Genomic DNA, 23,125 nt, shown 5'->3' with positions numbered 1-23,125 from the left:
CCTTGACGCTGAATCAGTTTTGGTTTTAAGTGACCTTATCCTTGAAATCCTTTGAGTTTTCAAAGTCACTGTATGAAAAAATAACCATTTCAGGGTCATCATGTTATGGCTGAAATAACACTGTAATGATGTAAAATGTTATCTCACTCACTCACTCACTCACCTCTTTCAGGGTTCCAGTGCCACGAGTCCCCAACATATTGCTGGCGAAGGATTACTTCTTTGAAGCTCTTATCATCATCATTGTAGCCTATGCACAAACTATATCCATGGCCAAAACACTAGGCATGAAGAACAATTACAAGGTTGGATTCAAACCAGGTTAGTTAGCACCAGGCTTTTTCAGAGGCTGAAGGAAGGCACGTGACTCATTAAAGTCAGACCTTATACTCCGATACGAAGCTTCTCTGCAAGAAGATCTGACAATAACTCCATAGAAATACAAGGATGGTTTTTTCTTTAGCCAATCAGATATCAGCTTTCTGAAACCACTGGCTTCATTTCTCTTCTGTCTTTCTTGGAAATTTCCATCTTAACCATCTCAACATAAATATACACTCTTTGGTACATCTTTCGGTTGTAGATGTCATCACCCTTAGAATATTACAAGATGTGTTGCATATCAACAGCAAGTTATAGCACGGCTTTATAGATTTTGTATTTGTAACTTCTCCACTAACTTTGTTTGCAAGAATCAGATATGCTTGTCTGAATGCCTTGCTCACTCATACCGAGAATTTAAATGCTTAATGCTGATTGGCTGAGTAGCAAGTTCACCTGTTGTGACCTCTGAAGTTGTCTTCAGATCATCATGCAGAGAGGTATTGTATTTGTTGTACAAGAAATGATTTTGGTGAGGTTGTGGCACATAATTTTGAATGTTTGATGTGTCTGCCATGTTTAGGTTCCATGCATGGGAACTGTTTGTTATGATTTGCATGCAATCATGTTTTCTTGTCAAAGAGAATTTTCGAATTTTTCATATCCATGGTTAATTGATAAACTTTGTTTATGTTCTTAAACCTTTTAGTTATTTGGTTGACAATGGTTGATGCATGCTTTTGGGGAGTTTCCATGGTTTCTGTGTGAAGTTGTATGGGAATGTCATTATGATTTATCTCTTTGGAGCAGTGGAAATGGTAAGATGGCCAGACCAATTTAATTAGAATTGAAAGGTCACATATTTATTACATGCTTAATTTTGAGAGACTGAGCTCTCTGAGTTTGGGAAAAGTGATATTTTACTGCAGTGACAGAAATTTGATGTGTTTACTGCAGTAGAATCTGACTTTGGAATGAAGGTTCCTAGACACAGTCAGTATGAAGATCAGGTTAGAATTGGTCTTCAGAAAATCATGTTGCGTAGATCGAAGGTCCAGGTTAGAATATTGATCTTCAGTAACCCATGCTTGTCGTAAGAGGCGACTAACGGGATCGGGTGGTCAGGCTCGCCGACTTGGTTGACACATGTCATCGGTTCCCAATTGCGCAGGTCGATGCTCATGCTGTTGATCACTGGATTGTCTGGTCTAGACTCGATTATTTACAGACCGCCGCCATATAGCTGGAATATTGCTCAGTGTTGTGATTAACAACAAACAAATAGTCTACAAATCTCAATTATATCCCCAACAGAATGTTTGTTCTATATTTGGCAGATCTTTTAAGAAAGTAACTAACTTGGCCTGGCCCAAACATGGCATAAAATGTCAATATGAATTCTTCATGTCCTTGCACTGTTTTGTTTTCTGCGTGTTGAGACCTGACAAGTTTTGTTCACTATGTTGTTTTATTTCAGTATGTTTCAGTTTGATTGCATGTACATGGTATGCCTGTAATACTTTATCAACAAATAACTGACTTTATTTAGAATGCTTTCTTCAATTAACAATTGATGATTATATGGATTCTTGATGAACTTAAATTAAAGGATTGGTCATAAATTCTTTGATAATCACCTAACTGTTGATGATCATTTGTATTCATGATGACCGTACATTGAAGGATTGGTCAAGGTTATTCACTTTCCAAGTGGTTTTGTTTGTTTGTTTTAATGTTTTTACCTTAATGCAAGTCATGCTCGCTCACCTTGCTCAATATTTGTCATTAATTTCATTTTTACAGTAAAGATAATTATATTTTTGAATGAATCTGTAAATATATGAATAATGTGTGTGGGGGTGTGTTAGGTCAGTGGTGATAGTGGTGGCTTGGTGACCTAGGTTCTATTCCCCACCTTTTTGTACATTGGCTTCTAGCTTCTAGCACTGTCAGTATGTTCGCCTCTTCCGTGGGGTAGTGGTTAGGCACCCCTATCGCCAGCCATTTTGCCAAGAATCGCGGGCAAAACCAATCAAATCGCTTCGATAAAACGTGATTTCAAGCATGAAAAGACCGTTGAAGTTTGAAACTTCGCTTGCAAAGCACAATTTAAATATAAACTTTGAGCTAAAGGACCAGAAACTTTAAACAAACATTTACAAAGGTAATGATGTATTGCTGTTTTGCCCAAGGGATATCATATTCAAGGAGCCATGTTTGGAAATTCAGAGTTATCTTTCCTTGGTAATAGTGCTAGACTATTTTCATCTCCATGCCCGCTTATATTTACATCGGGCCCAGTCATGGCCACGATGAGAGTGTATCACGCCATCAGGCTTGGCCGGAATGACACGTAGTTACTTAATGTGTCAGTATGTTTGTTTCAGGTGCAGTAAAATTAAATATGTCATAATCAGGTCATCATCATCATCATCATCATCATCATCATTGGTGTATCATGCAGTAGTACACCTGACATGGATGGCATTGATAACTAGATTTCATTCTGAGATATCGACTCAATATCGTCATGATGCATCGATTAATGACCAAATCAGTTAGTCTGTATGTGTATAGATTATAAAATTCCAATCTCGAGCCACAGTTTGTCATCTCAATGCTGTAAATCAACCATGCTGATCCACTTAACAGTGTTTCAAGCCCATGTGATTGTGTGATGTGAGTGGTTCATCTAGCATGGCTTCAGGAATTCACATTGATGAGAATAGACAGCTGATCCTTGCTGAACCCTGTTTCGTGTTGCATTAATAATATCACATTTCTGGAGAGGTATTGTGTAGTTATAAACATAGTAGAGGGAACACATAGTTTTGTTTTTAATAGCATCATTACATTGATACACATAAAAGAGTGAATTTATTGATGTCAATTTCCTTAAAATGAGGTCTTCAACACACTTGCTTGATAACGGTGTTAGTAGCTACACCGAAACGTCGCTCATATTTATAATTAAGTAGTTGTAGATCCTTAGAACTCTCCCTGTTGATCGACTTCAACACATCAAAGTATACTTACTTTCTCAGGTAAATACTTTGTGAAAATGTATGGACAGTTTGGATGAGATGGCTCAATAAAGGCTTAAATCAGATTTTTTATAAATAGATTTTATTAAATCATAGATCTGTTAATGACTATTCTAGAAAATTCCAGTGTTTATAAGATATAGGGCTTAGAGATATCATTATGCTATCAGCTGTTTCCAGGTTTAGTTGATATGCAACAAATTAAGTTGTGTCGTTAAAGAAAAAAGTAATTAAATTTGATAGCTATTTTGAGCATTGTGATTTTCAGACTGGCCTTAAAGGAAACTATGATGTTAATTGGGTCCATGGCACATAAATGTAGAAAGGAGTTAAAACATCAAGGATGATGCTAGTTGGGTCCAGGGTAGATAAAATAAGAACAGAGAAAAAATTCCCTGGACTACTGAGGATGATGCTAGTTGGGTCCAGGGTAGATAAAATAAGAACAGAGAAAAAATTCCCTGGACTACTGAGGGATGATGCTAGTTGGGTCCAGGGTAGATAAAATAAGAACAGAGAAAAAATTCCCTGGACTACTGAGGATGATGCTAGTTGGGTCCAGGGTAGATAAAATAAGAACAGAGAAACAATTCCCTGGACTACTGAGGATGATGCTAGTTGGGTCCAGGGTAGATAAAATAAGAACAGAGAAACAATTCCCTGGACTACTGAGGATGATGCTAGTTGGGTCCAGGGTAGATAAAATAAGAACAGAGAAACAATTCCCTGGACTACTGAGGATGATGCAGCTTGTGCATTCCACTAATTCATTTACTGATCTTTCAGGAGATGTTTGCAACAGGAAGTGCAAGCGTGGTTTGTGCATTATTTTCTGGCTACATCACTGCAGCGTCCGTTTCTCGCAGCCTGGTGCAGGACGGTGCGGGTGGACGTACTCAGGTGAGATAACGAGCTCAGGTGATATGACTTATCCCGCAATGCTGTTACAGGAGATGTTTGCCTCAGGTACAGCCGGGGTGGTATCAGCCATATTTTCAGGCTACGTGGTGTCAGCCTCGATATCTCTTAGTCTGGTTCAGGACGGAGCAGGGGGAAGGACGCAGGTAACATGGTGTGATAACTGCTAGCTTGTTGTGTAACACACTCCTTTAGTTCGCTGCAATAACCTATCGCACAACTGCACAAGACCAAAGCTTTGCTTATGTCATTTAAATCAGTAGCGCGTTCTCCAAAGCGATCGTACCACTAGGGTGATTGTAACTCCCATACTTTAATGTAGAGTTACAACTGTCGTAGCGCTACGATCCTTCGTGGAACTGGGCCCTGATCTTTTATTCTGATATAATACCTCTCAGTGTTAGGGTCTGACCACCTCTTCTTTGCATCAGGTGAACTATCTAATCACCCATTCCATGTTTAAGCTCCTATATTTTCAGCATGTGTACAAAGTATTCCACCAAGCATGTCTGATTTCTGTTGCCTGAAAATGAACGTTAACAGACACTTCCTGATGTAATCATTAAAGCCTGTCCCATTTCATTGCTGTAGGTGTTCTATCTCACCTTTTACATACCTCTTGGAAGATGTTTTGCCATGGCATCTGAATGTAAAATGTAGTGCTCCTTGAAGGAGCTGTATTCAAATCAGTATTTCTGAATCGAAGTAGTGAAGAATGAAGCTAAATTATTATAAAAACTGATTCACTCACTGACCAACTCCTCCTTTAGTAAGAGTGAGCAGCCTAAGTCTGTTCTGGGATCTCCTCATTTAACCTTCACTGAACTTTAAGAAGGTTTCTCTGTAAGGTATTATATCAGAGCATTTGATAATGAGAATATTGAGTTGACGCAACATATTGCTGTCCTATTTTGTGCAGACCTTTTTTCCCAGTTTTCATATTTTTTGATAACAATTCACATAGACGTGTGACATCATAACCACGATAATGGGTTCAAGGGTTTTATTTCTGAATGAATCAGATTTGTATGTTTTCGAATTATAACTTTATATTGGAAACATTAGCTTTTAATTTGTAGCAGGGAATATTGTATCCAAGAAATATAGAAACAACCCCATCCTTACCATCTTTCTTTGAGGGAGGGAATGTTATTAAGTTTCACCTAGGGAAGGCGCAGGGCCCAGTCGATTTTGGTGACGTTCATGTATTCTTCAAGTTCACAGCGACACATTGAATATTTCAGTTTGTAAACGTACATGTTCAACTTGTCAGCGAGAAATCTCACAAACGATTCACTGCATTTTCTTCATATTTGACACAAAGCATCATGTTGCTTTTGTTTACATTTAACTTCATCTTAAACTACAACCTTCACTTTCATTACTTTTTAAGATTGATTTGATAATTTGCAGCGGGGGATTATGTCACGTGACAATACTTGTTTGTCTTATTTTAGATGTCAATGCTGTGGATTTTCTGTGCATTCTAGCAAATTACCTTTCATCTCCTTAGCACATCAGAGATGTCTCATCATGGTTGTAAGATTTGAACAGTAGTTGCATATTTCTGGTTACTATGTTTGCTTATACTACTTCAACCATGTTAAACTATTGTATATACAGTGGAAGCGGTGTAAACCGGCACACATCCGGACTGAAGAAATAATACGGTTTAGACAGCGTACTGGATTGTAGAAATGACACGGTTACCTACAACTAGAACTGAACCAGTTTTATCACTCTCATATACATTGTTGTATAACATGGTTCTCTCAATTTCTCTCTCAACTCACTAATTACATGTACAAGTACATATGTATACCAATATTGAACTAAGATTAAATTATATTTGTCGGCAAGCATGTAGTTTTAACGCCTGATTAGACAGTGCTGATTACTGTATAAACACATATTCGGGCGGCTCATTTCAGCTGAGATCTGGAATTGCAGAGCTTATAAATGATGTTAAATGTACTAGCCACGGACGGGACTGAGATTTTATGTCGGTGTTGACAACTTGCCGGATTGGACAGCTTCCACTGTACTGTAATCACAAAGTCCTAGCTTAGCTACTGTGACAGGTGACATGTTGAAGTAGGCTAGTTGAAGAAGACCGTTGTATAATATGTGAAACGTAGAATGGCTGGCTTGTTGCTCTTAATGACTTCAAATTACTCTAGCTTTTTTTTCTATTTATTATTTTGTTGTTTTGTTTGTTGTTGTGATCAAATGGGTATGTTGATTTTGACTTAATGTTTAATGATGTTTGAACTGATTGAAGTTGTTGCCATGGTTTCAGGTAACTTCCCTTGTAGCGTGTTGTGTGGTTTTACTGGTGATCATGGTGCTGGGGCCGTACCTGCATGCACTCCCACTGGTGAGTACCGTATTTTACCGTAGATAAGCCGAATTCATAGATAACTTACCCGTGATAGTCCAGGTTAGAATATTGATCTTCAGTAACACATGCTTGTCGTAAGAGGCGACTATCAGGATGGGGTGGTCAGGCTCGCTGACTTGGTTGACACATGTCATCAGTTCCCAGTTGCGCAGATTGAGGCTCATGTTGTTGATCAAAGGATTGTCTGGTCCAGACTCGAATATTTACAGACTGCTGCCATATAGCTGGAGTATTGCTGAGTGCCGCGTAAGTGCCGCGTAAACCTAACTAACTAACTCACTCACTCACTCACTCACATGGACTTACGAAGTTAATGAATTCAGATCCAATCTGAATCAAAAACCTTGCAGACTGTGTCAAGGATCTCATGATTCTTTTTGTATAAAGGACAAATGTAGACCAGATGACATAAACGAATGAACATCATCTGTTTCAGTGCGTGCTCTCCTCCATCATCATAGTCAACCTGCGAGGGATGTTCATGAAGCTGTTCCAGCTCAGGGAACTGTGGAGGAAATCCCACTATGACTGTGTGAGTTGGCTGATGATGTGGATAGTGTCGGTCTGACGATGACTTTTTAGATGTCTCATTGTCAGTTCTTTTGTTCTTTTGTTTGAGTTGACTGTCTCTCAAAGTTGGATGGCATTGAGGTCTGTACTTCATGCCCCCGCCATGATATTGCTGGAATATCGCACTTCATGCCCCGCCATGAAAAAGCGGCATAAAACCATACTCACTCACTCACTCACTGTACTTCATGCTGATGTGGGGTGGTACGGTAGCCTAGTGGTTAAAGCATTTGCTCATCGAACCAAAGGCCCGGGTTTGATTCCCCACATGGGCACAGTGTGTGAAGCCCATTTCTGGCGTCCCCCGCCGTGATATTGCTTGAATATTGCTAAAGCGGTGTTAAACCAAACTCACTCACTCATGCTGACGTGTGGTGGGACAGCTTCATAGTTGACAGATTCTCTGTTATTACTGATTAATACGTTCACCCATCCAATTGCTTCAGTAAAATTCTCCTCATGGGTAGTTTGTGTGAGTGAGTCCTTTTAGCAAAATTACAGCAATATCATAGCAGGGGACAAAAGAAATATATGTTGCACATTGTACTCATGGGGAATTGAACCCAAGTCTTTGGCATGACGAGTGACCACTCTAACCACTATGCCACCCCTATAATGTGTGAAGATCATTTCTAACTGGAGTAGATAGACATATGATCAAGTGAACAGTTTTGACATTATTTTTCACTTTCCAATGGTGAATTTCAAGGTAAATGCAGTGTCTCCTGATAAAGTATAGTTGTTGGAGTGCATTAAGGGGAGATAATTGTCCACTAAAGGTGATTCAAATAGCACACCAGTGTTTGAATTAAGGCTATTTTCGGTGCTGTGGCATGATAAATAATGACATGAAATATTTTCACACATTTTTCAATATCCCTGCGCACTCTTATTTCACAAGAGGATTTAGCAGCGCTGTAAGTTGTGGTTTGTGCTTCAGATTGTGTGGGTGTTCACCTTCTGTGCCTCCGTGATCCTGGATGCCGACAAAGGCCTGATGATTGGATTCCTCGTGTGCACATTGATGGTGGTGGTCAGAACCCAGAGGTAAGTTGACATGTTGAAGGCAATACATATCTCAGTATTCAAGCTTTCTAAGCATCCTGCCTGTATACACGTTACCTTCAATGACTGCCAACCTTTTATTGTTTTACATTGTAGAAAGTGTCATCCTAAATATTACCTATGTTATTTTCTGACTACTTTCTAAAAGGTATTGTGTTGTCATAGCTTTTGGTTATGGAATTGTGCCAATTTACACTTGTCAGAGGGGTAACAAGATTTCCTGTTGTCAGAATTCCATTTTTTTGGAAACCTCAGTGGCTGAGTGGGTTAGATTGCTGACTTTGTTTGCTGGAAGTTATGTGCTTCACTCTTATGGTTTCCAACCCTGGGCCTAGATCTTCGAAGCTCTCTTAGTGCTAAGATAGTCGTAACTGCCATACATTAACATTAACTTACGACTATTTTAGCGCTAAAAGAGCTTTCGAAAATCTAGGCCCTGGACCTTACTGAACCAATTAAGTACTGGAGTTTGCAATTCACTAAGAAAGTGTAATTCTGAATATAGGATAATAATAATAATAATAATAATGCATTCTTTTTTATATATTCCTCCTTGGGGTACTTATAAGCATTTAAATGTCCATTTAAATTCCCTACGACAGTTGTAACAATATTTGAATAAAATATTTACAAAACAAAAACTACGTTTTGTCTTGTGAGACCACCCTTACAGGGCCTTCGGCCCCCTACAGCCAAGAGCAGGTAACTCTAGACCGTAACCTCGTACCTCACTTTCCATGCTGTCGTTGTACCGACAAGACGTGGGTCCATACCAGAAGGTTTTTCCTTGCGACTAAGAGAGTTATGAGTGTTTCAGAAACTGCAACTGTATGTATGGTTCTCTTTTTCCCTGCATGGGCGAATTGGAGTTTTTTTTCTGAATTTTTTCATTCATAATTTCTCGTTGTAACTTCGGTACCTGTCGCTGGGTCGGCTCGCTAGTGCGTGTCAAGATGGCGGACAGGTCCCTTCGCTAGCCTTCCTGTTCATTGGTTTCCCATTTGGTTTTCAATGTTACAGGTGGTTTTAGTGGTTTTATTTGTATCTTTGTACGCGTAGGGCGTATGTCTACTGCTCGCGCATTTTCTATATTACGCTAAAAACGTAATTGTTAGTTATGCTGCCGCGGCGTGTACTAGGTTGTCAACTGCATGCTACGCTTATCGCGATTAGCTGTGTCGCCTATCGCCTTTTTACATGTATTTGTATGTGGGTATAGGGTAGATTGCTGCACAGGTTTTTACTTGTTGCAGTTTAAACCCTGTACTTTCGTGCCTTGCTGCAATTCCCGCATGCGGGATTCCCACGAGGTTCGCTTCGCTGTTTAGTGCAGAAGGAACATGAGGAAGAGGGGTGCGGCATGCCGTGTGCTCTCGCCCCAAACCATTCGGGCGCAGGGCGGATAGACACGCTGTTTTTACAACAACCCGCTTCGGCGGGGGTGATTTCTGGGCACAGGATCCCCGTCCCAAGCGCCCATAGTAAAAAAAGGGTCCACGGAGCCGCTTCCCACGCTGAGCCGGCTCCCAAAAACGCTAAAGGCGACCAAGGCGTTTCGTCTTCACGCACTCATGCCCCTTCTGCATCTCCTACTGCTTCCGCGTCTCTGTACCCGCCACCCCCCTCTTGATTCAGCACCGGTAAAAGTGTTCCTGTTGATTCGCTTAACCGCTTTTTCCAGGAGCAGATGTCGCCAGTCAAGTCCCTGATTGATACGGCAAGCATGGGTTCCGTAAGGAGCTCAGCGCCCGGTCGTCGGGGCGGGGCTGACACATCTGGGGGTTAACTGCGTCCGAAAGCCGCTCGAGAACACGCCTCCCGGCGGCTTGATCCTGGCTTCGCCCTGGTGAAGGCATGCCCTCGGCGCCTGGTGGCGACCTGGCTTTATGCACTGGTCTGTCACAGGTGCCTGGTGCGGGCGATACAGGGTTGCCCCTGTCATTGCCTGGTGTCCGACTGGCGGTCGCCTGGCGCCGACCAGTTCGGGATACCTCGGCGACCGGCAGCCAGTCGGGTTGCCCGGAAGCCTGTTGCGCAGGTTCCTCTCGGGCGACTTCGGCGACCTGGCGCGGGTTCCTCCCGGCAGGGCGATGTTTTTCCCCTGGCTCCTCTTGACCTTATGAGTTTTTCTGGTCCTGCCTCTGGCGTCTCCTCGGCGCTCTCTCAGGAGTCTGAGATTATGGCGGCCGAGGATTCTGCCGAGGTCGATATGGAGGAGGAGGAGGGGACGGTGGAATCGGAGGCGGGAGTGCCGTACTCTTTGCCTCTCGTCCCTGCGGCAGGTTCGGGATAAGATCGCCGGTCCTGCCGCAGGTGGCTGTTCCGCCCCGCACCCGACCCCGCTGGAGTTTCGCTCCTGGGGGAGGCGTTCGCACCTAACCAGGTCGCAGAGGCACGCTTACGCATTCTCCCATCACTGGTCAGTGATGTGGTGAATCCGCTCCTGGCTGGTACTCGCTCGCGTTTTGATTTGCCTGAAGTCGGCCGGCGGTACCAGTTAGGTGCGGAGACGCTCTTCGAACCACCAGTGGTGGACGAGTGCGTCTTTGCCTCAGTCAACGTAGAGGGTCGTCTTCGTCTTCCCTGGCCTCGGCCAGGCAGGGCAGGCCTCCCCTTTTTCGGCTAGTACGCCACTGCGGCGCTGAAGTCTGCCTCTACCGGTCATTCAAGAATGTTACCGTGCACGGCCCAGCAACTTAAAGTAGCAGTCCATTCAGCCTACCTGTCGGCGTTGCAGGGACAGCTGGTGGCCCACAGCGCTGGCGGTGCGGTTCATCGGAGTCGGTGCTCGCCCGGCAGTTAACGGACGTACACTCACATCTGGCTCGGGACAGCATTCGGTGCTGTGCCAGCCAGATGATGGTGCCGCCATGGGCTTTGCCGCCTGTGGCTGTCTGTGGCGCGCATTCGCCGGCCACACAGCAAGCTCTACTGTCATTGCCCTATACCATGGGATCTTCCCTGTTCCCTGGGGCCTTGCAGGTGGTAAGGGGAGGCAGCGAGGCTGTCTCTACCTTTAAGGACTCAAAGCCTTTGTTGGAGCAGCCCTCCGGCTCCTGCATGCATCGGCCCTCCCGGCTTAGCCCGCTTACCCTTCTGCCTCGGCGAAGGATGTTGTTAAGTGGGCTGCCCCTTTGCAGTCCAAGCCGAGCAGGCGCCGAGGGCAGGGGCAAGCCTGCTCCAGCGCAGCAGTCTTTTTCGGGGCAAGGGGAAGCCAGCCCGGCTTCCGACTGATTCATTCCCCAGAGCCCTTGTTGCCCCCACTCACGCAGCGGAGACTTGCCGGCGGTGGGGGTGCACTGCCTCTTGCCACATAACGTCCCTGTCGGGCGTCGGCTGTCCCTATTCCTCCGGGAGTGGGAGGCAGCCACCTCAAATCCTGGGTCCTGTCCACGCTCAGGGATGGCCATTTGCCACAGTGGAGGCGCCGATCCTCCGTCCTCTTCTCCGGGTTCGCACACGCCAGTGCCGACCCCCGCGACAAGGCGGAAGTCCTCCGTGCGAGGTTCAGTCTTTACTGACCAAGGCTGCCATCGAGGTGGTTCCTGTGAGTCAGCGAGAAGAGGGGTTTTATTCCACCTACTTCCTCGGACCAAAAGGACGGAGGGTTCAGACCCATTCTGAATCTCAGAGGGCTGAACAAATTACTGGAGGTGCCGTCTTTCAGGATGGAGACACTCAGGTCAGTGATCTCCTCCGTCGAGACAGGGGATTGGCTTACGTCAATCGATCTCAAAGACGCATACCTCCATGTTCCAATGCACCCCGAATTCAAGAAGTACCTCCGGTTCTCCTTCGACGGGACGTGCTACCAGTTTCGCGTGCTCCCCTTCGGCATCTCCACGGCGCCAAGGGTGTTCACCAAACTTATGCTAATCCCAGCTCAGTTAGCCAGGTCTCGGGGCAGGTGTTGTCACCCGTACCTGGACGATTGGCTTCTACGGGCCTTAGGGCCTCAGTTAAGCAGAGCCTCCACACTGTGCGTGCTGGATACTCTGGTGTCACTGGGCTGGATTATCAATCTCAAGAAATCAGACCTCGTTCCGACGCAGGATCTGATATTCTTGGGAGCCAGATTCAACACGGCGCTAGGGATTGTTTCCCTTGCTCCGGACCGCATCGTCAAAGTCCGGGGGACTGTGTTACAGTTCCTCCAGTCCCCGTTGCGTCGGCCCTCAACATGGCTTCGGTTGCTCGGCAACATGGCGGCGACAGTGGATGTGGTTTACGGCGCTGCTTTGAGGATGCGACCAATTCAGCAAGCATCAGCTGTGGTCCCACTCGCAGGGCTACGAGATTATGCTCATAACGCCAGAGTGGTTAATCCCTCACTTGCGATGGTGGACGGACGTCGGGAATTTGTCCAGGGGGATCCCCCTCGACACCCCGACACCTTCCCTCTCAGTTCAGACGGACGCCTCCCTCACAGGTTGGGGGGGGGTCCTGGGCGAGCACTCAGCCTCCGGCCTCTGGTCGGAGCGGGAGGTCAGCCTACACATCAATGTGTTAGAACTGAGAGCAGTCCGCAAGGTGTTCGAGTGCTTCCGGGTGTTGGTGCAGGGCCGTGTGGTTCGTCTAGAAATGGACAATCAAACGGCCATGTCTTACATTCTCAAGCAAGGCAGCACAGTGTCTCCGTCGCTCCTTCAGGAGGCGTGGCAGTTTCTACTGTGGTGCGATCAGTTCAACATTCGGGTTTTGCCTGTTTATCTCCCGGGGGTAGACAACGTCCGTGCAGATGCTCTCTCACGGCGTATACTAGCCCCACACGAGTGGATGCTCGACCGGGAGATATTCGGGATTATCTCCCAGTTGTTCGGTCGTTCCAGGTGGATCTGTTTTGCGCCTGGGGTGACGAACCAGATTCCTGTGTTTTGCTCCCGGATTCGGATCCGGTGCGTTAGCCAACGACGCTTTCAGCTAGATTGACGGACAGGATACTGTGGGCGTTCCCCAGATACCATTGATTTCAGGGTCCTGTCGCGAGCTGACCGCACAACCAGCTCGGCTACTTGTGCTTCTGGCACCCCTTTGGTCGGCACAAAGCTGGTTTCCGGTAATTCTCAGGTTTCTGGCTCAGCCTCCTGTTCTATTACCTTTTCGACCGGACCTCCTATCCCAGAACGGAGCGCCCCACCCGAATCCCAGGATTCAGTGGGTGGCTTGGCCGCTATCAGGGATCGCCTCCATGCGAGCGGAATTCCTGCACCAGTTGCAGACACAATTCTGGCTTCGCGGAGGGATTCGACAAACGTTCAATATGAGGATAGATGGGCCTGTTATTCGCGCTGGTGTGTCAACAGGGGGATTCTTGATCCCTTTTCTACAGATTTAGTCTGTGTGTTAGAATTCCTCCAGTCTCGGTTGGAAGCCGGTCTAGCGGCTTCCACTGTTCGGGGATATTCTACGGCTATTTCTGCGTTTCATATTCCTGTTGACGGTGCTCTCTTGGGGCAGCACCCTCTTGTACAGCGCTTTTTAGCAGGCGTGGACAGAATCCGTCCGTTGTCCGGCCGGATTAGTCCCCGTGGACTTGTCAATCGCTCTTGATTGGCTGTCCGGGTCCACTGTTTCACAATCTGTCGGCTCTTTCCTCCAGCTGTTGACGGGAAGACGGCGCTTTCTGGCGGTGACTTCTGGCAGGCGGGTTGGCGATATTCATGCAATGTCGGCCGATCACGCTTACTGTTTTTCACAAAGACAGAGTTAGCATTCGGCTGCCTGAGACTTACCGTCCCTAAGAAGGATAGTCCCTTCCATGTGGGCGCCTATTGAGCTCCCAGCTTTCACTCAGCCTTCCCTGTCCGGTACCTTCTCTGGCGTGCTCACGCCTTAGATGTCCGTGAAGACACTTCAGGCTTATATCAAACGAACAAGGGTACCCGTAAGGGTAACCAATTGTTTTGTTGTTATGGCGGGGTTCAGGCTGGTCTTCCGCCACCAAGCAGACCATTTCGGTGGCTTGTCTCTGCCATACATATTAGTTATACTCAAACAGGGCGATCCCGCCTGTTGGGTTGAAAGCTCATTCGGTTAGGGCAGTCGCTACATCGACAGCTTACGCTGCAGCCCTGCCCATTGAGGAGATCTGCTCGCCGCTATTTGGAGCCGTCCGAGTACGTTCATCCGTCATTACCAACTTGACAGACTCTCCAGTGAGCGTGCTCGGTTCGGTCAGTCAGTTCTCTCCAGTGGGCATGGTTCCACCTCTCTAGCCGATTGAGCTTTCGAGGTTTTTTATTGTGTGAACCATTATCTGCCTATTTTTAACACTGGTGTTGGGTTTTACAAATCTTGTTACATTTTCCCTTGGTGATGGGTTTTATGTGGTGATGGTTTTTATTCCCATGTCTCTTGCTTTCTAACCGAGAAGCTCTAGACTAAACTGCCCTTGGAAACTTTGCTGTTCATATTCGCATTTCGCTTCTGGGTTTATTATGGGACCCTTATCTTCACTTCCGAAAGTAGCTTACGGAAGGAGGGAGGGTGTGTCTCGCTTCGCTGCATTAGCGAGGGTTTCGCTGGACAAATTTGCATACGCTTAACCCTGACCCTGGCTCATGCCCCGCCCTGATTGGCTTTGGTGGACACGTGACCGGGTAAGTGTGCCTTTTCTGCTATAATTAGCTTGGGAAATTCCACTTCTTGTCGGGGTGTTTAAGCAGACAGAATGCCGCCCTGAGATCCGGCTCTTTAGGAGTCTGTCTTATGCTTATAAGTACCCCAAGGAGGAATATATAAAAAAGAATCGAACTAACCTGTAGAGGTTTCAGATTCTTTGAATATATTCCTCCTTGGGGTACGCCAGCCCACCTCCCCGCATTCTGTCTGACTTCGTTCAGCATGGAAAGTGAGGTACGAGGTTACGGTCTAGAGTTACCTGCTCTTGGCTGTAGGGGGCCGGAAGGCCCTGTGAGGGTGGTCTCACAAGACAAAACGTAGTTTTTGTTTTGTAAATATTTTATTCAAATATTGTTACAACTGTCGTAGGGAATTTAAATGGACATTTAAATGCTTATAAGTACCCCAAGGAGGAATATATTCAAAGAATCTGAAACCTCTACAGGTTAGTTCGAGTTTTGTATAGAGCTAGATTCCATAAAAACATATGCTCAAAGCGCGACACGGAATAGAATAAAATACATTATAAAAGACAGGGCCTAGATTTTCGAAGCTCTCTTAGCGCTAAGATAGTCGTAAGTGCCATACATTAACATTAACTTAGACTATCTTAGCGCTAAGAGAGCTTCGAAAATCTAGGCCCTGGATATTAGAGGGAAAATGTCAACACTAGTGAGTCTGTGTACAGATTGGGATTCAGGCATAGTAGATGGTGAAAAGGTGAGTTTTCAGCTGTAACTTAAAATTGTCAAAGGATTTGATTCCTCTATATGTATAAGTTGTTTTTGTATTATATATTGGGTCATATGTAGTTTGTGTTTCTTATCAGTCCGAAACACCTTCCACTTAAAAAAACATGTGTGTTTTAGTTTTATCTGTTTCATCCATGTACCATCTTGTAATGCTGTGTGTGTTATGTCAGGTCAACCACTACAGCTGTTGGCACCGTCAGTTCCAGTGAGGAATACCGTTCTCTCGGGCAGTACAGAGATGTGAGTGTCTACTGGTTCTAGCTTACACAGAAAGACATTCAGCAGAGATCTTGAAGCATGCTTCTGGCATGAGTCTACATGAACAGAACTACTACTGAAATCAATTATGACATGCATATTGTTTATAAGTCCAGCTTCTTAATACATTTGACCGACCTCCGTGGTGTAGTGGTTAGAGCGTCCGCCCGGAGAGCGGAAGGTCGCGGGTTCGATCCCCGACCGCGTCATACCAAAAGACGTTAAAATATGGTACTTGTTGGTCTCTGTCTGGCGCTCGACATTAATGGGTACAACAAGGACTGGTCGGCTTGGAGTCAGTATAATGTGTCTGATTGGGATATTCATGCTTCACTGCGGCATGGTATCTCAGTGGGCTAGCACTATAAAACCAGCTTAAGTCTGGGCTAGTACAAGCAGCCGCACATACACATAAACACGCATGCACGTCATCAAATGAGCGAAATATTCTCAAGTACGACGTAAAACCCAATTTCACCTCACCCCACCTCACCTCTTAATACATTTAGATCCATGCAGCCTAACCCTGTCACTCACAATCTCATCACAAATGCGATGTTATAGAACGGTCTTATCATGTCTTCCTTCTACAGGTCAAGGAGATGTCCGGGGTCAGAGTGATCCGCATGGACTCGCCTCTGTATTTTGCCAATGCAGACATTTTCAAGAAGAAAGTGTACAAGTTGTCGGGAGTGAATCCCTTAAAAAGGCGGAAGAAGACGAAGGAGATTGTGGTTGATAAGGAGGAGGAGGAGACAAACCATGTAGGCAACAACTACCGGGAGGTATGGCCAGGTTCATGTCTTAGGGGAGGAGGATGGTTTTTAGCAATATTCCAGCAGTATCACGGCAGGGGACACCAGAAATGGGCTTCACACATTGTACCCATGTGGGGAATCGAACCCGGGTCTTCGGCATGAGCAGACACTTTAACCACTAGGCCACCCCAAAGTTGATGTCTTATCTTATTGAGGTTCAGATTTTTCAATTATTTCAATATTACTTGCTGGCGGCTCTTGAGATTTTCTTTTGAAGCTGCCATGAATTGGAGATGTTGTATCCACTTCCAGGGTCACCTAGTTTACAATCCTGAAAAAATCCCAGGGTCGAGTAAGACGAGAATATGCTAGTCCTTGTATTGAGACTGAAATATGCAGAGTGAGTGAGTTCAGTTTTACGCTGCACTCAGCAATATTCCACTTATATGGTGGGAAATATGCAGAGAATAATGGCAAAATATTCTTACTTACTGCAAAAGCTTTCAGCACAAACTAACCCGTGAAGGTCCGGGTTAGAATATTGATCTTCAGTAACCGATGCTTGTCGTAAGAGGCGACTAACGGGATCGGGTGGTCAGACTTGCTCACTTGGTTGACACATGTCAGCGGTTCCCAATTGTGCAGATCGATGCTCATGCTGTTGATCACTACTAGATTGTCTGGTCCAGACTCGATTATTTACAGACTGCCACCATATAGCTGGAATATTGCTGAGTGCAGCATAAAGCTAAACTCGATTCAGCACAAACTAAACGAAAGACGCGCTTTCAGTTCATGAATAACAGATCTGTAACTGACTAATTTTGAACTGTTCCACAGCGGCCGATAGGTGGAGACGGGGATGCTGCCACGAACGACGCCAACAATGCTGACAGTGCTCCAGACACTGCCATCTACCTGTTGCCAGGCAGCAAAGACTTAAAGTCTTCACTACACCATATTGTCATAGATATGACTGGCGTCACATTTCTAGATATCATGGGTGTTACAGCTATACAGCAGGTAAGAGTGAGTGAAAAGCTAGATAAATGGCTGAGTTGTTTAAGGACTCCTGAAAATTTGAGATTTGTGCACAATGTTATAGATTAAATTTACAAATGTTTCAAGCTTTGGTACATGGTCTATATTACATAAAGCTGTCACTTGTCGAATTCAACCCATGGAAATAAAAGGTTTCAGATTATTCTGTGCGCTAGTTCATACTTGTGATAAGGGATCAACCTGGTTGAAGGGAGCCAGGGATTTTATCCTCACAAATAAAGATTGTTGCAAGATAACACGTTTGAAATAGATTGTACTTAATGTAAAAAAAATCTGGTTTGGGAGTTGTAGCTGAAAAACAATCCAGTACACTCACCATATATCCCAGTAGCTTGTTATATACACCATCAATACACACTGTTCTGTATGGATGTAATTGATTGGTCAAAATGGCCAGTGAGTATGGATACAACAAGCTGTTTTACTTTGCTGATTCTCATACTACATTGATTTAACACAATGCCATGTCACTGACTGACTGACTGAGTTTGGTTTTACGCCGCTTTTAGCAATATTCCAGCAACATCACGGCGGGGGACACCAGAAATGGCCTTTACACAATGTACCCATGTGGGGATTCGAACCCAGGTCTTCAGCGTGACGAGCCAACACTTAAACCACTAGGCTACCCCACTCGCCCCAATGCCATGTCAAATGTGGTCAGATGTAACAAATGTGATTTTAGGTATTACACTTTCTCAGCAAATTACAGATTCTAGTAATTTTGTTTGGTTGAGTCCCATTTGGATTTGAGTCGATTAATTCTCACACTCCTACCCATGACAGCTTTGCTACCCAAGTTGTTAATATGCTGGCTTGCCTTTCTAAACACCTAGGGTCAGTTTCCGAGATAATCTTGTTAGCTGTGTGAAGCCCATTCATGACTTGAATAATACTGAGTAAGTTAGTGAGTATGGTTTTGTGCCACTTTGGCATTATTCCAGCTGTTTCACGGCAGGGGAGACCAGAAATGGGCTTCACAAATTGGCCCCATGTGGAGAAATGAACCCATATCTTTGGTGTGACGAGAGAATGCTTTAATGACTAGGCTAACCCACCAACCCCTAATAATACTGAGAGTAGCCTAAAATCCAACAGAATCACTTGATCATGCCACGTGAAGATCCGGGTTAGAATGGGTCTAAAGCAACCCATGCTAAGACTGACTGACTGACTGAGTTTGGTTTTACGCCGCTTTTAGCAATATTCCAGCAACATCACGGCAGGGGACACCAGAAATGGGCTTCACACATTGCACCCATGCCATGCTAAGACGACTACTGGGATCAGAGGATCAGGCCAGCTGACTGGGTTGACACATCATGGAATCCCAATTACACAGACGATGCTCATGATATCAGTCACAGAATTATATGTACCAGACTTGGTTATTTACAGACTAAAGCTGAAGTATTACTTATTGTGACATTAAGATCGCGGACATTTTGACACCAAAATTACATATATCTCTCGTGGAGACTCCATTTTGATTTATTCTTTTTCTGTTCTAGATTATAGCAGAATACAAGTCTATAAATGTTGAAGTTTTTCTATCAGAAGTGAGAGGTAAGGATCACAAGAATTGTTATCTTTTTCTGAAGAAGTTTACAAATATTTTGATCATAAGTAACTGTGATGACTGAACTTTCAGTGACAGCACTGTTTATTCTGTACATCCTGGTTTGTGGACGTGAGTTTACATTTTACCAGATGCTTAGATCAAGGTTATTCCAATATATATGCAGCTTTTATCAGAATAAAGATGAGGTAATATGACAGCGATATACAGTCCCCTCACATGAACAAACCTGATTACAAAATGTTCAAGGATATACGGACAACATGATAGTAAAATCATACATACTACCGTATATGACCGTCTATAAGCCGAATTTTGAGGACCAAAAAAAGCAGTCTGTAGAAGGGGGTCGTCTTATCCATGGGTTACGCTTTGTCAAACTTTTTTCCAGGGGTAAGAAAACAACATGGTATCACTTCGCGTGAACAAACAACAGAAGACGACTTTGTCAGTAGAGACGTCAAATTTGCAATTAAACATCACTAGACAAGATTATTTACCTTTTAAGTTATAAGTTGTTTTTGCTGGGCATTGTATTATTTGCAGGGATTAAGATTACCGTATGATTTTGTCTCTGCATACAAAGCCGAAATAGCAATCAGCTGTGCACACGCTTCCGGCGAACAAGTTCAAACATGCACAATAATATAACGGGACGAATTCTGACGCAGTCATCAGTAAAATATAATACAGAATACCATTATTTAACCCAAAGAAATATATCCTAGCATTGTGTAATTTTAGTTACAGTTTTTGCTCTATAAATTAATTTAGATTACCGTGTGTATTTGAGCCGGAAATAGCAATCAGCTGTGCACACGTTTCCCGGCGAACAAGTTCAAACATGCACAATAATATAACGGGATGAATTCTGACGCAGTCGTCAGTAAAATATAATACAGAATACTATTATTTAACCCAAAGAAATATATCCTAGCATTGTGTAATTTTATTTACAGTTTTTATGTAAAATATATATAATCAATGCTAAGGTTATACGGACCCTCATGAACGTGGTAAGCACATTTTGACACTGATTTTAAGGGTCAAGTTTGGGGGTCGTCTTATCCATGGGGTCGTCTTATAGACGGTCATATACGGTACATTAAAAATCTGCTTAAGGATACAAATTCCTTGATCACTATTTCAACACTCCTAACAACCCGACAATTTTTAATACACCAGGGTGCCGTTGTACAAAGCGATCTGAGCACTAATGTGATGGTAACTCCAATATCTTAACATATGACGACAATTGTAGTGCTGAGTCTGCTTGGTAAAACGGCACCCAGACCAACAAGCAGTTTCTTCTATATCGTTGATTTGACTCTGTTTCTAGAGGCCAGTCTAGGGATACTGGAGTCTACAGGCTTCATGAAGAAGTTCGGAGATCTGTTGTATCTAACGTGTGATGATGCCGTGTATCAAGCCGTGTCGTCACCAGGACCAACCAAAGATGTACTGTGATACAGGAGGACTCACCAGGGTTGAAGTGGACTCACCAGGGTACATGAGAACTCACCTGTTCCAAAGACTCACCAGAGGACACAAGATATCAATGGGGACATGGGGTCACACCAAGTTCCTCTACCAGCCAATCAGGGTGCTGTTTGTAGTTGCCATGGTAACCGTGGTTTGTAATTACCATGGTTCACAGAGTTCTTATTTTGGGATCAAACTTCATTAGTACAAGATATATACTATGTATACAGTATTTTAAGACAATTCTAATTGGTTCCTTGTTTTATATGATTGGGCGTTGTATTCGGTCTTCGGTCTAGAGTTACCACCAGGTTGGGAGTAATGTTGCGTTAGTTCACAAACAGGAACTATTTAATTTTTTTATACTCGGCGAAGTACACTCAAACACTGTTGTGTCGAACTTTCATGTGTCAAAGATATGGTTATCTTGATGAGAAAGATTTGATCCGTTTGTATGCTTTCTTTATCATTTCCCAGTTATGTCGAATGTCGGATAACTCTAGGTATAGTCCCGTCAATTTCGACTCAACAATGTTTGACTGTATTCTCAATTTCCAAACAAAACAGAAATATTTCATGTATCTTAGCAACTTCTTTTATTTTTGTTTGTTATGTTTAGCGTTATTAACTGATGTTTGTTTTGTTTTATATGATTCTGTATGAATTCCAAGTCGAATGGCTCCAGTACAGTTCAAACAGTTTATCAAAATTTGGTATTGACAGAGCCTGGCCCCACAAAAAGATCTTAGTACGGCAGTGATTGTTGTTAACTTACTGTATATGAGTTATGCTAAGGTCCCTTTGTTGTGGCCTCAATTCTGTTTCTTTTTTCCCAACCAAAGGATGCAAAAAGACTTTTTTTAAATTAAATTTTAATGTATTTTTGAATTTGGGTTTTCTTTACATTTATTTCAATTTGTTCAAATTTCAATGTCCATATCAAGAGTTCTGCTGGGGAAGTCAACTTTCAAACGACATTGTTTTCTTATTAAAATTTGTATCTAGGAATTTGAAACATTGAAAGAGATAATGTCAACAGAGAATTTGGTTTTCCTTGCTTTATCATGCTGTCAGTTTAGCGGAGAACTTGTTCTTGTTTCTGTTTGTTTTTGTTCTCTCTGTGAGAAAACAATTACCAATGCAAAATGTACCGTGGGTCAAAGGAGAGATATTGTTCAAGGTTTAACTTCTTACTTCTTGAGGTAGCTGATACACTTCATCGTCACTTCATCGTCAGTACATCGTCACTTCATTGTCACTTTGTTGTCACTTTGTTCTCAGTTTGTTTACCGAGTTGAACAAAGACTGAAATGGTCTGAGAAAGATCCGGTCATATTTGCCTCCATTTGGCTGAAACCCTGCCCTCTGAGTTAAGTAATTGATAAAAATGCAATCAATGGAATTATTATGCAACACGGGGATGTTGGATAGCTGAGTGGTTGAAGCGCTTCACTCCCACTAAAAAACTTTGCTTAGTTGGTTTGTTGTTTAACGCCAACTCCTCGCAATATTCCAGCCATATGGCGCAGTCTGTAAATAATCAAGTCTGGACCAGGCAATCCAGTGATCAACAACATGAGCATCAATCTACACAACTGGGATACGATGACATGACCACCCATCCCGTTAGTCGCCTTTTACGACAATCATGGGTTTTCTGAAAACCAATTCTAATCCGGATCTTCACAGGTGTGTCACTAAAAGACCAGGGTTTTATTACCCACATGGGTACAATGTGTGAAGCCAGTTTCTGGTGTCCTCTGTTACCTGATGCTTCACTGTGAATGAATTCTTTTCTGAATGCATATTTATTTTTTTCCCAAATTTGAAAATACTTTCAGCTTCAAGAAATGGACCCTGAATTATTCTATATTGCGATCCATTATTACCAGAGTATCTTTGATTACTCTGTTCCTTCTTGCTTTGTGAACAGGTTCTGTTATCACAGAAGTATATGACATAATCCATTGTGTCATGATGTCATTGTATTACAGAGTGACATCCTGTCTGTCTTACAACCAGGAGAGTTCGCACTAGGAGAAGGGAATACAGATATGGTTTAGTAGTTTTGTCATTGTATGATGTTAAAATTTTGACATTTAATACCAATACTAATTAATGTTCTCAATTCCAAATGAAATTCCAAAGCATCAAATACTCATTAATACTCTTAAATCTGAAAATTCATAATATTTATCTCTTTTATTTGTTATAACTCTTGTTGTCATTGGAAGGGGTGACACGGTAAACCGTGGTATTAGTAGAACCACAGTATTTTGCCTTTGATTCGGTAT

General features: G+C 43.6%; 1 protein-coding gene across 1 annotated transcript in view; it reads left to right on the top strand.

The window, feature by feature from the left end:
• The window catches only part of LOC124270984 (sulfate transporter-like), a 40,470-nt gene extending 18,113 nt beyond the window's left edge, over positions 1-22,357 (top strand). The window contains exons 8-18 of the mRNA XM_046706054.1: positions 174-305; positions 1,493-1,507; positions 4,152-4,265; positions 6,583-6,660; positions 7,121-7,216; positions 8,195-8,301; positions 15,863-15,932; positions 16,544-16,735; positions 17,549-17,731; positions 19,282-19,336; positions 20,689-22,357. Coding sequence (XP_046562010.1) covers positions 174-305; positions 1,493-1,507; positions 4,152-4,265; positions 6,583-6,660; positions 7,121-7,216; positions 8,195-8,301; positions 15,863-15,932; positions 16,544-16,735; positions 17,549-17,731; positions 19,282-19,336; positions 20,689-20,816 — 1,170 coding nt within the window. The 3' untranslated portion in view covers positions 20,817-22,357. The remainder of the gene's footprint in view (positions 1-173; positions 306-1,492; positions 1,508-4,151; positions 4,266-6,582; positions 6,661-7,120; positions 7,217-8,194; positions 8,302-15,862; positions 15,933-16,543; positions 16,736-17,548; positions 17,732-19,281; positions 19,337-20,688) is intronic.
• Positions 22,358-23,125: the final 768 nt, after the last annotated feature.

Source organism: Haliotis rubra, unplaced genomic scaffold (genome assembly GCF_003918875.1).
Source record: "Haliotis rubra isolate DU_JTF1 unplaced genomic scaffold, ASM391887v1 Scf1563, whole genome shotgun sequence".
Classification (NCBI taxonomy): domain Eukaryota; kingdom Metazoa; phylum Mollusca; class Gastropoda; order Lepetellida; family Haliotidae; genus Haliotis; species Haliotis rubra.
This window is presented reverse-complemented; position numbering and strand designations above follow the sequence as displayed.